This window comes from Pan paniscus, chromosome 10 (assembly GCF_029289425.2).
Source record: "Pan paniscus chromosome 10, NHGRI_mPanPan1-v2.0_pri, whole genome shotgun sequence".
In the NCBI taxonomy this organism is placed as follows: domain Eukaryota; kingdom Metazoa; phylum Chordata; class Mammalia; order Primates; family Hominidae; genus Pan; species Pan paniscus.
Window position 1 is genome coordinate 45,250,742 of NC_073259.2, and position 12,631 is coordinate 45,263,372.

Below are 12,631 nucleotides of genomic sequence, written 5' to 3' on the forward strand. Positions count from 1 at the left end.
GCAAGGGAGCTTCCCAAATGAGCCTGTAGAAAGCCAGTGGAAGGGCTTAGGTTGGCTAAGGTGGGATGGAGGGCAAAACCCTCCCCTTCATTGCAGAGTATAGGGGCAGTGGCAGAGAATGAATGTATGTGTGGGTTTCTCAGCCTTGAGGTATAAGGTCTAAAGGCTCTGGGGATTCACTGCATACACCACTTCCAGTTCAAGCGCCTAGGTTGGTTACAGCAGGAAGTTGACAAGTATGTATTTAGTACATTCGATGTTTTTAGGCATCTGCTAAAAGTAGGTCAAACCACTGAACTCAGGGAGGGGGCTGGGGATCCATTTCTGGGATGCTGTGGAATCCTTTTGGGATATCTGTAGTATACCACGTTGGGTAGTGAGAGTTGGGGGACACCCCTTCCATTGCTGCTGCTTAGTGTAGGGAGTCGTGTCTTTGGGCAGCAGTAATATTATTAAGAAAAGCTTTTTTTTTTTTTTTTGAGACACAGTCTCTGTCACCCAGGCCGGAATGCAGTGGCGTGATCTCGGCTCACTGTAACCTCTGCCTCCCAGGTTCAAGCGATTCTTGTGCCTCAGCCTTTTCCGAGTTGCTGGGATTATGAGTGCACACCACAACTCCCTGCTAATTTTTTTTTTTTTTTTTTTTTTTGAGACGGAGTCTCACTCTTGCCCAAGCTGGAGTGCAATGGCGTGATCTCGGCTCACTGCAACCTCTGCCTCTCAGGTTCAAGCAATTCTCCTGCCTCAGCCTCCGAGTAGCTGGGACTACAGGTATGTGCCACCATGCCCAGCTGATTTTTCTATTTTTAGTAGAGATGGGGTTTCACCATGTTGGCCAGGCTGGTCTTGAACTTGTGACCTCAAGTGATTCGCCCACCTTAGCCTCCCAAAGCACTGGGATTACAGGCATGAGCCACCGTGCCTGGCAGAAAAGCTTCTTTTCCAGTTCTGAAGAGTGTGAAGGTAGGAGAGCCAGAATTCAGTTCTCTCACTTTCCAACCCAGTAGCTGGAGAGAGAGTGTCTTGCTGGTCACTGGGGAGTGATAGGATCCGGATGCCCGCCTTCCTCTTCAAGTTTTTCTTTCTGATTGGGTTTCCTGACCCTGATTGCTGGTATGGGTAAGAATGACTCTGAATTCCTGAGAAAAGGGAAGAGGGTTAGGACAGAGGAAATGGAATCATTTAGTCAGGTAAAGGGAGCAAAGCCACCGAAGGCAGTGGTTGAAGGTGTAGATGTGAGGAAATTGGGTTGAGACCATTCACCATCAAGGCTTGAAGATGAGTGTCTGTTTGTGTGTGTCATGTTGGCTGTGAGTTGCAGAAGAGAGTATCTCGCCTCTAGTTGAGGAGCACTTCTGGCTTCTGAGCTGAACATGGTGTAGAAGAGAGGATACTCAGTCCAAAACCCTGGCTATCTATGCAGAGGGCTGACCAGTTCTACCCATGTACCCTTCCTTCCCCCACCCTTCCTCACAAACCAGGCATATTGAGAGCTGTCTGGCAGTCAGTCCAGGCGAGGCAGCAGGTTTGAGAATGGGCTTGTCCGCCTGGCACCTGCTTCCTCCCACTTCCACCTTCACCCCTCCATCCCGTATATCGTTCAGGGTCCTCCCAGCACAGAATTGAATACAAGGACTTTTAAGGCTTGGAGGGCTTAGCTTGGGGCTCTAACCCACAGGAATTCTTTCTGAGTTCTGAATATAGTAATAAAGGGCACTCTTGGCTTTAGGTTATAGATAGGAGATGGGGAATCTGTTCTTGTCTTTGCCAAATCTTGCATTGATGGGATGATACCTCTTTGATTAGAACAGCCATAGGGGAAGAGTGGAGGAAGTAAGTAAGTGCTTCATTCTTGGATGAATATATGCATAAACATACCTGAAAGAAAACATCTAGTCAGCTGGGGGTATGCATACCCTTGAAAATACAACACCAGGCCAGGCATGGTGGCTCAATTCTATAATCTCAACACTTTGGGAGGCTGAGGTGGGAGGATAGCTTGAGCCCAGGAGTTTGAGATCAACCTGGGCAACATGGTGAGGCCCCATCTCTATAAGAAAAAAAAAATATATATATATATATAAAATTATATGTTTATATGATATATATACAATTATATGTTTATATTTTATATATATATATATTTTACTTTTATTTAAAAAAAATAGAGATGGGATTTCACTATATTGCCCAAGCTGGTTTCAAACTCCTGGGCTCAAGCAGTCCTCCCACCCCAGCCTCCCAAAGTGCTGGAATTACAGGCATGAGCCATTGTGCCCAGCCAAAAAAAAATGTTTTTAATTAGTTGGGCATGGTGGCACGTGCCTGTGGTCCCAGCTACTCAGGAGGCTGAGGCAGGAGGATTGCTTGAGCCTGAGAGGTTGAGGCTGCAGTGAGCCGTGTTTGCGCCACCGCACTGGTGACACAGCAAGACCCTGTCTCAACCAAAATCAAATTTTAAACCCAAATTTGTATATGCCAACTCAGGCTTTTACTTTATTAACAACCTGTTATAAATAAACACTTAAGAACATTTAAAGAGCAGTGTTCTGCTTATTCTTTGGCACATAATAGTCATGCAACCTTGATGAACAAATGGATGAATTAATAAACACCATTGTCTTTAATCAGGCTGGGCATGGTGGGTGCCCCATGAGTCTTGGAAGCCCAGGTACTGTGGTAGGGTTTCTCCTACACACTGACAGAGACAGCTTTGAGTGTGGAGGCTTTTCTAGCAATGGTTCTGTGATTAAGTTGTATCTCCAGCCAGGGGTGGGCCAACTCTCCTATCTTTCCAAGAATCATCTCACCTTTCTCTGTTGTTTGGATTTCTTCTAACTTGATCTAAGGAAAAAGCTCCTTCTCTGGTCCCTCCAGGGTGCAGATGGGCTTGTGCTGCCTGTGGGTGGATATTGTGTTTAATAGTTTTGCCCTTTCCATTTCTACTACCACCTTCTCCTACTCCACTCCTCTTCCCCTTCAGGTTACTGAACAGAGCCTCAGACCTGGATAAGACAATAGCCTTCCACCTTCACCACACTGTTCGAGTCTGCTGATACATCAGTGCAGTATGCTGTGTCATCCTTTTGCTTAGAAACTTGCAATGTGTTCCCACTGCCTTAGTCTGACATTCAAGGTTCTTCACAACTAGCCTTTTTTTTTTTTTTTTTTTTTCGAGCTGGAGTCTTGCTCTGTTGCCCAGGCTGGAGTGCAGTGGCGCGATCTCGGCTCACTGCAAGCTCCGCCTCCTGGGTTCACGCCATTCTCCTGCCTCAGCCTCCCGAGTAGCTGGGACTACAGGTACCCGCCACCACGCCTGGCTAATTTTTTGTAATTTTAGTAGAGACGGGGTTTCACCGTGTTAGCCCGGATGGGTCTCGATATCCTGACCTCGTGATCCGCCCGCCTCGGCCTCCCAAAGTGCGGGATTACAGGCGTGAGCCACTGCACCCGGCCTACAACTAGCCCTTAATTCCCTCTCCAGCCACCTCTCTCTAGTCTCTGGCCAAATCCCTTACTTTAGCCAAATCAGTCCATTCATTTTTCCCAAACATCTGGCCCTCTGCCTTCACCTCCTTTCTCACTTGTTTAAAAATCCCACTCCAAGATCTAGCTCAAGTTTCACCTCCTCCACAAAGCTGCCTGTGCCCTCTGCAACCACAAGGACTTGTATAGTTTTTCCCCACGTTGGCTCCTTTAGCTCTGTTAGCACAACTTATTTAACACCTCCCACTCATTCCCTTGTATTGCTATATATCTTGTTTATTCGTGTAATATTTAATATTAAAAATTATTTTTATAACCTGAGAAGTAACATCTGAGCAGGAAAAAAATTATTTTTATAACCAAAGTAATTTCTATTGTAAAAGATCCAAACAATACAAAAATATACAGAGCAACATGTGGGACATTCCCCTTACTCTTCTCTCTCCCATGCCCAAACGTAACCATCCTCAGCTATTTGATGTGCATCCTTCTAGTTCCTTTTCTAAATGTATGTGCTGACACATGTTTGTGGAGGGGTTAAAATATAAATGGGCTTATATCACATCTGTTATTCTGCTACTTGCTTTTTTACTTAGGGTATATATACATTTGTCTTAGAGATTTTCTATATTAGTGTAATTAGATCTCCTTTTAATGGCTTCTCAGTATTTCATAGTATAATTTCTTCAAAGTAAAACATACTGTCTAGAATCTATTATTTGGAGGCTATCGTGTAGCTAGTACTTAGCTCCAGACATGATTGCAACCTTGACCTTGCCATCAGTTAGCTGGCTCTTTGGGGGAGATAGGAAGGGAGGAATGGGGCATACACAAATAACTGCAACAAAAGGAAAAATATAATAATGTCCACAAGTGTATGCCTGGAGATCCTAGCTAAGAGAATCAGGACTTCACAGAGGAAATGATATTTGAGCTTAGCCTGGAGGGAGCTTGACAGGTAAAAGAAGTGTATGAGTTCAGGCACAGAGATGGAAACAGAAGATGTAGGTTTGTCTGATGCCAGACCACAGTCCATGAGCAGGAAGGGAATTTGGCTCAATTCACAAACATTTACTGAGCATTGATGTGTCAGACACTATACTAGCAATGAAGATTTAGAAATGAGAAACATGAGGTTCCTGTCTCTAAGAGGGATTCAGTTTAATGGAATAAAAGCCAAGTTTGGAAAAGCAGATTAGGGCTGGATGACAAGCTTTCAGTTGTCATGTCAAGGAGTTGGAATTTTATTCACGTGGGCAATGTGAAGCCATGGTAGGCTTTTTAGTGGGCAGATGATGGGACTGAAACTGTAGATAGCAGCAGTGTACACAGTGGTCCAAAGTAGGGAGAGGCTAGGGATCAGGGGCTTATTATTTTTTGAGACAAGGTCTCTGTCACCTAGGCTGGAGTGCAGTGGCGTGATCATGGCTTACTGCAGCCTTGACCTCCTGGACGCAAGTGATCCTCCCACCTTAGCCTCCTGAGTAGCTAAGACCACAGGTACACACCACCATACCTAGCTAATCGTTAAATTATTTGTAGAGATAGGGTCTTGCCATGTTGCCCAGGCTGGTCTTGAACTCCTGGCCTCAAGCAATCCTCCTGCCTCAGCCTCCCAAAAATGTTGGGATTACAGGTGTGAGCCACCACACCAAGACTTTTTTTTTTCTTTTCTTAAACAAGATAGAAGTTTAAAGGCCGGGCGTGGTGGCTCACGCCTGTAATCCCAGCACTTTGGGAGGCCGAGGCAGGTGGATCTTGAGGTCAGGAGATCGAGACCATCCTGGCTAACACAGTGAAACCCCGTCTCCACTAAAAAAAAAAAATACAAAAAATTAGCTGGGCGTGATGGCGGGCGCCTGTAGTCCCAGCTACTTGGGAGGCTGAGGCAGGAGAATGGCGTGAACCCGGGAGGCGGAGCTTGCAGTGAGCCGAGATTGCACCACTGCACTACAGCCTGGGCAACAGAGTGAGACTCTGTCTCAAAAAAAAAAAAAAAAAAAAAAAAGCAAGATAGAAGTTTATTTCTGCCTCACTTAAAAGGTGTCTGGGGGCCGTGCATGGTGGCTTACACCTGTGATCCCAGCACTTTGGGAGGCTGAGGCAGGCGGATCACTTGAGGTCGGGAGTTAAACACCGGCCTGGCCGACATGGTGAAACCCCATCTTTACTAAAAATACAAAATTAGCCTGGTGTGGTGGCACACACCTGTAGTCCCAGCTACTCTGGAGGCTGAAACAGGAGAATTGCCTGAACCTGGGAGGTGGAGGCTGCAGTGAGCCAAGATCACAGCATTACACTCCAGCCTGGGCAAGACAGAGTGAGACTTTGTCTCAAATAAATAGACAAATAATAAATAAACAAAAATTAGCCAGATATGCTCGCTTGAACTCAGGAGGTGGAGGTTGCAGTGAGCCGAGATCACACCACTGCACTCCAGCCCAGGCAACAGAGCGAGACTCGGTCAAAAGAAAAAAAAAAAGGTGAGCTGGGCGTGGTGACTGACGCCTGTAACCCCAGCACTTTTAAGAAACCGAAGGGGGCAGATCACTTGACTCCAGGAGTTCGAGACCAGTCTGGGCAATATGGCGAAACCCCATCTCTACAAAAAATTTAAAAATTAGCCGGGTGTGGTGGCATGCCTCTGTGGTCCCAGCTACTTGGGAGGCTGAGGCAGGAGAATCACTTGAGCCCAGGAGGCAGAGGTTGCAGTGAGCCAAGATTACACAACTATACTCCAGCCTGGATGACAGAGACCCCCATCTCAAAAAAAAAAAAAAAAAAAAAAAGGTATCTGGCAGCTGGTCTGAAGATAGGCATCTCAGTTGTTCACGGCCAGTTACAGATTGAACTACTCTTTCCCCCTTCTCACTACTGCACTTGACTAGTCTTTTTTTTTCCCCCACAAAGAATGGGGCTTCAGATAGAACTGAAAAATAAAAGTGTCTGGTGGTAGGCAATCCAGAGCTGGCATGGTGGCTCTGCAATTAACAAGGACTTATGCTTTTTGCTTCACCATCCTAGCGTGCAGCTTCCATCCTTATGGTCATCTCATGGTCTAATATGGCTTCTAGAGCTTAATTCATCTCATCTACATTCCAGATAGCAGACGAAAGGAAAGATGATTAGGGGGAGAGAGAGCAGCACAGAAGGACGCTTTCTAGTTAACTCTTTAAAGGGCCTTCTTGGAAGTCCAGGACAATACTTCCAACACTTCTGTTTATGTTCTCTTGGCCAGAACTTAGTCAATTGGCCATATCCCGCTTTAAGGGAGACTTGGAGTTTTGTGGGTTTTTTGTTTAACTTAAAAAATATCTTGATACGTAATTCGCAAACAGTGAAATGCACAGATCGTAAGTATACAGTTTGATAAGTTCTGACAAATGCATACACCCATGTAACCCACATCCTTCTGAAAATATAGAGCATTTCATCACCCCTAGAAATTCCCTCCTGCTGAGGGGACCTTTTTTTTTTTTAAACAATACAAATGAGAGATAATGAAGGCTTCTTATCCTGAGGTGGGAGGGTTGTAGCTATGGGAATGGAAGGGAAGAGCTGGAGAGACTTTGGAAGGAGAATCCAGAGTAGACCCGTTGGATGTGGGAGATGAGAGAAGAATGAATGCTGGTAGCAGAGCCACTAACAGAAACAGGAGATAGGGAGGAAGTCTAGGTTGTTGCAGGTGGATTGGAAGAATGAGTACAGTTAAGACTGTTGGCTGGGAGCATTGGCTCACGCCTGTAATCCCAGCACTTCGGGATGCTGAGGCTGGCGGATCACGAGGTCAGCAGTTTGAGAGCAGTCTGGCCAACATGGCGAAACCCCATCTCTACTAAAAATACAAAAATTAGCCAGGCGTGGTGGTGGGTGCCTATAATCCCAGCTACTCGGGAGGCTGAGAGAAGAGAATCGCTTGAACCCGGGAGGTGGAGGTTGCAGTGAGCCAAGATCGTGCCATTGCACTCCAGCCTGGGCGACAAGAGTGAAACTCCGTCTCAACAAACAACAACAACAAAAACTTTTAAAAAGTGGGCTGGGCGTGGTGGCTCATACCTGTAATCCCAGCACTTTGGAAGGCCGAGGTGGGTGGATCACTTGAGGTTGGGAATTCGAGACCAGCCTGACAGACATGGAGAAACCCTGTCTTTACTAAAAATTCAAAATCAGCTGGGCGTGGTGGCGCATGCCTGTAATCCCAGCTACTCGGGAGGCAGAGGTTGCGGTGAGCCAGATCGCGCCATTGCACTCCAGCCTGGGCAACAGGAGCAAAACTCCTCCCCCTCAAAAAAAAAAAAAAAAAAGTCTGGTGGCTCACGCCTGTAATCCCAGCACTTTGAGAGACCGAGGCAGGCGGATCACCTGACATCAGGAGTTTGAGACCAGCCTGGCCAACATGGTGAAACCCCTTATCTACTAAAAATACAAAAATTAGCCGGGCGTGGTGGCGGGTGTAATCCCAGCTACTTGGGAGGCTGAGGCAGGAGAATCGCTTGAACCTGGGAGGCGGAGGTTGCAGTGAGTGGAGATGGCACCACTGCACTCCAGCCTGGGCCACAGAGTCCATCTCAAAAAAAAAAAAAAAAAAAAAGTGAAGTCTTTACATAAATGGATTACGTGTGCTGCCCTTTGAGAAGTTTGTTGATGAAAGGAGAAAGGAAATAGTAGCACCAGAGGAAAATATCAGGGATTCACCCTGTTCTTACAGGATAACAGCTCCTTGCTCTTTTCAGCTAGCTTTTCAAAGGACAGGGATAGGACAGCCCCCTGCCTTATTTCGGATACTTGGATCTATAACCTCCAGAAATTCAAGCTGAAGTAGCTGGAGGTCGGAGAGGAATGAGAACTGCCTGGGTGGGGTCTGCCAGCCAGACACTGCCAGGATAGCCACAAGGAGACAACTTGGAAGAACAGACAGCAACCACGTTGGACTCAGGCAGTCCTGGGTTTGAATCCTGTCTCTGTCACCACCTAGCCTGATGACCTTGGGCACATCCTGAGCACCCTGTGCCTTATCTGTAAAATGGAAACAATCATGCCGACCTTTCAGGGTGGTTTTGAGGATTAGAGACTAGCTCCTGACACACAGTAGGTAATCGTAAATGGGTGCTATTATTTGGCCCGACCCACGTTATAGGACAGAACGTCTAACGGATGCGTCAGAACCTGCGCCCTCCGGATCTTGGAGGGTACAGAGGGCGCCCCTCGGCCTCCTCCCTTTCGGAGGTGGGGACAAGGTGGAGGAAGGGCTGCAGGAGGAGGAGCTCTAGCATCGCGACCCGCCCCGTCCCGTCCAGTCTGGCCTGGGCGCCGCGGGAACGCTGTCCTAGCTGCCGCCACCCGAACAGCCTGTCCTGGTGCCCCGGCTCCCTGCCCCGCGCCCAGTCATGACCCTGCGCCCCTCACTCCTCCCGCTCCATCTGCGGCTGCTGCTGCTGCTCAGTGCGGCGGTGTGCCGGGCTGAGGCTGGGCTCGAAACCGAAAGTCCCGTCCGGACCCTCCAAGTGGAGACCCTGGTGAGGAGATAGTCCCGACCCTCAGCCCCCGTGGGCCTAGCCTTGTGGGGTGGTAATACTGGGGTCTCAACGAACCTGGGAGCCGGGAGGAGAGGAAGTGCGGGAACTGAGTTGGGGGTGGTGCCGGGTCTAGGGGCGAGAACGGGATCTTTGGAAGAGCATCCGTGACCCCTGTAGTCCGATCGTAGGTGGAGCCCCCAGAACCATGTGCCGAGCCCGCTGCTTTTGGAGACACGCTTCACATACACTACACGGTGAGGGGTCTGGGGGGCCGGGGCGGGGCCTGGGAGGGGGCGGCGCTCTGCTGAAACACGTCAGCTTTGGCTTGGACACGTGGCAAGCGGTTCGGGAGAAGAAACTCGGGGCTCTGGGGTCGTCGAGCACGTGGCGAGGGGAGAGACGTTGCTCTTCCGTGCCTCTTTTCCCTCCTTGCTTTTCTGCCAGTTCCTACCTGGCACGGAGAAGTGCAGGGTGGAGAGATCTCCGAGAAGCGCCAGCCTTCTGGGGCTTCCTGTTCCTTACAGCGGTAAGGGGAATGCTAGGCTGCCGCACTAAGGGGGCTGCCGCCGCCCAGCGGTCCAGGTGTGTGTTGCGCGCCTGCTGGGAGGGAGAGGGTGCTAGATGTATGCTCTTGATGCTCTCTCCCCCCAGGGAAGCTTGGTAGATGGACGTATTATTGACACCTCCCTGACCAGAGACCCTCTGGTTATAGAACTTGGCCAAAAGCAGGTGATTCCAGGTATGTGACCTGTGCCTCCCATTCCACCTCTTCCCAACCTAAGCCCTTTCTTAGCCTCTTCGGCTCCAAAGCTGCCCTGGAAATCCCCCCTGAAATGAGTAAGACCCTAGGGCTCTACCAGTTACCTCCTGAGGTTCAAACCTCACTTCTAGTACTCCACTTGTCCCATACCTATTGGAAGCCAGAGATTTAAGAAGTGACGGAAAGGTCAATTGAGGATGGAGGAGGAAGACTTTGATCTTCATGTCATGGGATTTGGGGAAGGTGGATAGCTTCCAGTTCAGTTGTGTCTTCTTCTTCAAGGTCTGGAGCAGAGTCTTCTCGACATGTGTGTGGGGTGAGTATCTCGGCAGGGGTGGGCCTGGGTACCCCCTTTGCATGGGTAGAGGCTTTCTCAGCCATCCTCGCTCCTTAAGCAGGAGAATGTGGAATAAAGGACCCTGCTTCCCACTGGACAGGTCCAGGTCAGTGGGACCTCTGAGGGCATTCAAAGCCTCTGTGCCTCTTGCGCTGTTGCTTTTGTCGGGGGAGTTGAGGCACATGGGGAGATGGACACCTTTGCTGGCCAGCCTGTTTGGTGTTCAGGTGGAAAAATTCGTGTTTTGGGTGTGAAGATCCAGGGGGTTTTGCTGAAGGAGCTTCAGCTGGACTGAGGCTGCTGGCCTACCTCTCCTGCCTCTGGCTGTGACTGACATTCCTTCCCTCAGAGAGAAGCGAAGGGCAATCATTCCTTCTCACTTGGCCTATGGAAAACGGGGATTTCCACCATCTGTCCCAGGTAATCTGACTAGGACTCTCTCTCAGGCCATCAAAATACCCAGTCCCTAAGAGCTATAAGGAGCTATATACTTTGTTTGATGCTTGAGAAGGTCCAGACCAAGTTTGTTTAGACAGATAGGAGTGGCTGGGGCCTCCATCTACAGGGCCACCTTTTTCCTCCTCATATCACCAACAGGGACTAAAGACAACCTGATGAGGCCACCTGGCATGACCTCCAGCAGCCAGTAACTTGTTAGGGAAGAGACCTGCTTGGGCCACATGGGTCTGCTGCCTGTGCCACCACCTTTCCCAGAACACTGGACTTCTTTCCTGCCCTTTTCTACAACTCTACGCTGTGTCAGCTGTACAGCCACCCCCCCACCCCTTCCTTTCAGCCTCCATCAGGGAAGAGACAGTAAAAATAATCACAGTCAAGTGATTCAAAACAAAACAAAAAGCAACTGTTAAAGCCAAGTCTGCCCCATAACTTTAAAAGCCATCATTGGTCACTGCCGATGTCTATTTTTGAAGGGTTGAGATGGACAGATTTCCCAAGATGCATATCTTTTGCTTTCAGTTCTAACAAATGTTCTATTAGCTAAAATGTGTTGTACTCCACAGAGTATTGGGCTCGTAATTCTTCTTTTTTTTTTTTTTGAGACGGAGTTTCACTCTTGTTGCCCAGGCTGGAGTGCAATAGTGCAATCTTCACTCACCACAACCTCCGCCACCTGGGTTCAAGCGATTCTCCTGTCTCAGCCTCCCGACTAGCTGGGATTACAGGCATGCGCCACCACGACCAGCTAATTTTATACTTTTAGTAGAGATGGGGCTTCTCCATGTTGGTCAGGCTGGTCTCAAACTCCCAACCTCAGGTGATCCACCTGCCTTGGCTTCCCAAAGTGCTGGGATTACAGGCATGAGCCACCGCGCCTGGCTGGGCTCGTAATTCTTATCCTAGTTCCAGCTTAGAGGAAGGCCTGGAAGGAGGGTAGGGGGACCAAGGAGAAACTTTTACCCAAAGCCCTATTACCTCCCCATTCCCAGTGCTGCTTATTTGCACCTCTTCTGCCCACTCATTTCTGTTCCACCTACCCCTTTACTTCTTAAGCAGCATCCTCATCCTTCTTCCTCTTCAGCTCTTATGTTGAAACTCCTGTTATCTCATAATCACGTTGAATGTGCTCATTGGTTGGTTGATTTTTTAAAGTCTAGTTTAAATCCATTTAATTTCAGCCCTGCAAAGACTCTATCCGTGTGGTTATTTGGAAATACAATAAATTAGTAGTTAGTATAGAGGGTTCTCCCACTTACAAATGGAGAAGAGCCTGTACATTTCATATTCACAGAAAGTTTTCCTGCATTCAAAGACTTGTCACTGGACCCAAGCCACATGTGTAGTTGGGGTCAACATGATTATCACTGGACTCTGCTCGTAAATCCTCCTCTACTCTTGTCTAAAGGAATTCAAGCCCACATTTAAATCTTGTCAGCTTCATAGTTGTTGGCTTTGCTGTGGCCTACGCTCCCTATTTTCATTCAGATTCTGAGCCCTGGATAAAATGCAGAGAGTCTAACCCTCTCCACCCCTCTGCCTCTCCAGCGGATGCAGTGGTGCAGTATGACGTGGAGCTGATTGCACTAATCCGAGCCAACTACTGGCTAAAGCTGGTGAAGGGCATTTTGCCTCTGGTAGGGATGGCCATGGTGCCAGCCCTCCTGGGCCTCATTGGGTATCACCTATACAGAAAGGCCAATAGACCCAAAGTCTCCAAAAAGAAGCTCAAGGAAGAGAAACGAAACAAGAGCAAAAAGAAATAATAAATAATAAATTTTAAAAAACTTCTTTGCATTCTTCATCTGATACTTTCTGAGACTGCCTTTGAAAGTGGGAATGAGGTAAAGGGCTGAGGAAAAAAGCATTGTGAATTGCATCTTGCCTGGCATGGGGGTGGTTGTAGGCCCTGGATCACCTCTTCCCCTGGCCTCCTCTTGCTGTCCTAACTGACTGTAAGGACCTGGTCTTGAGTCTTCCCATAGGATCTCTAGGTCCTTAAGGTATGGGTTTTGGCTCTCGTGGTGCCCTGATTCTGAGGAGGGATGCTTAATTGAGCAGTGAGCCTCCTGGTAG

The 12,631-nt window shown here is 48.4% G+C and overlaps 1 protein-coding gene across 3 annotated transcripts; it reads left to right on the top strand.

Moving 5' to 3' along the window:
- Positions 1 to 4,988: 4,988 nt before the first annotated feature.
- FKBP11 (FKBP prolyl isomerase 11) lies at positions 4,989 to 12,589 on the top strand. Of its 3 annotated transcripts, none has more exons than XM_003825817.6 (6): positions 4,989 to 9,002; positions 9,191 to 9,256; positions 9,654 to 9,741; positions 10,045 to 10,078; positions 10,449 to 10,519; positions 12,104 to 12,589. In XM_003825817.6, exons 1-6 carry the CDS (start codon positions 8,874 to 8,876, stop codon positions 12,319 to 12,321), a joined length of 606 nt encoding a protein of 201 aa, XP_003825865.1. In that variant the 5' UTR covers positions 4,989 to 8,873; the 3' UTR covers positions 12,322 to 12,589. The 3 variants fall into 3 exon arrangements, with proteins under 3 accessions (XP_003825865.1, XP_003825866.1, XP_063449132.1); XM_003825818.6 differs by lacking the exon at positions 12,104 to 12,589 and adding an exon at positions 10,697 to 11,745; XM_063593062.1 differs by lacking the exons at positions 4,989 to 9,002; positions 9,191 to 9,256 and adding an exon at positions 9,308 to 9,528.
- The last annotated feature ends 42 nt before the right edge of the window (positions 12,590 to 12,631 follow it).

What these genes read in the sequence shown, in the direction of transcription:
- FKBP11 (XM_003825817.6), top strand. Translation starts at nt 8,874, where the DNA reads ATGACCCTGCGCCCCTCACTCCTCCCGCTCCATCTGCGGCTGCTGCTG. An exon ending in CCAAAAGCAGGTGATTCCAG is followed by an intron (nt 9,742 to 10,044) that starts GTATGTGACCTG and finishes TTCTTCTTCAAG; the next exon opens with GTCTGGAGCAGAGTCTTCTC. An exon ending in CTTCTCGACATGTGTGTGGG is followed by an intron (nt 10,079 to 10,448) that starts GTGAGTATCTCG and finishes TCCTTCCCTCAG; the next exon opens with AGAGAAGCGAAGGGCAATCA.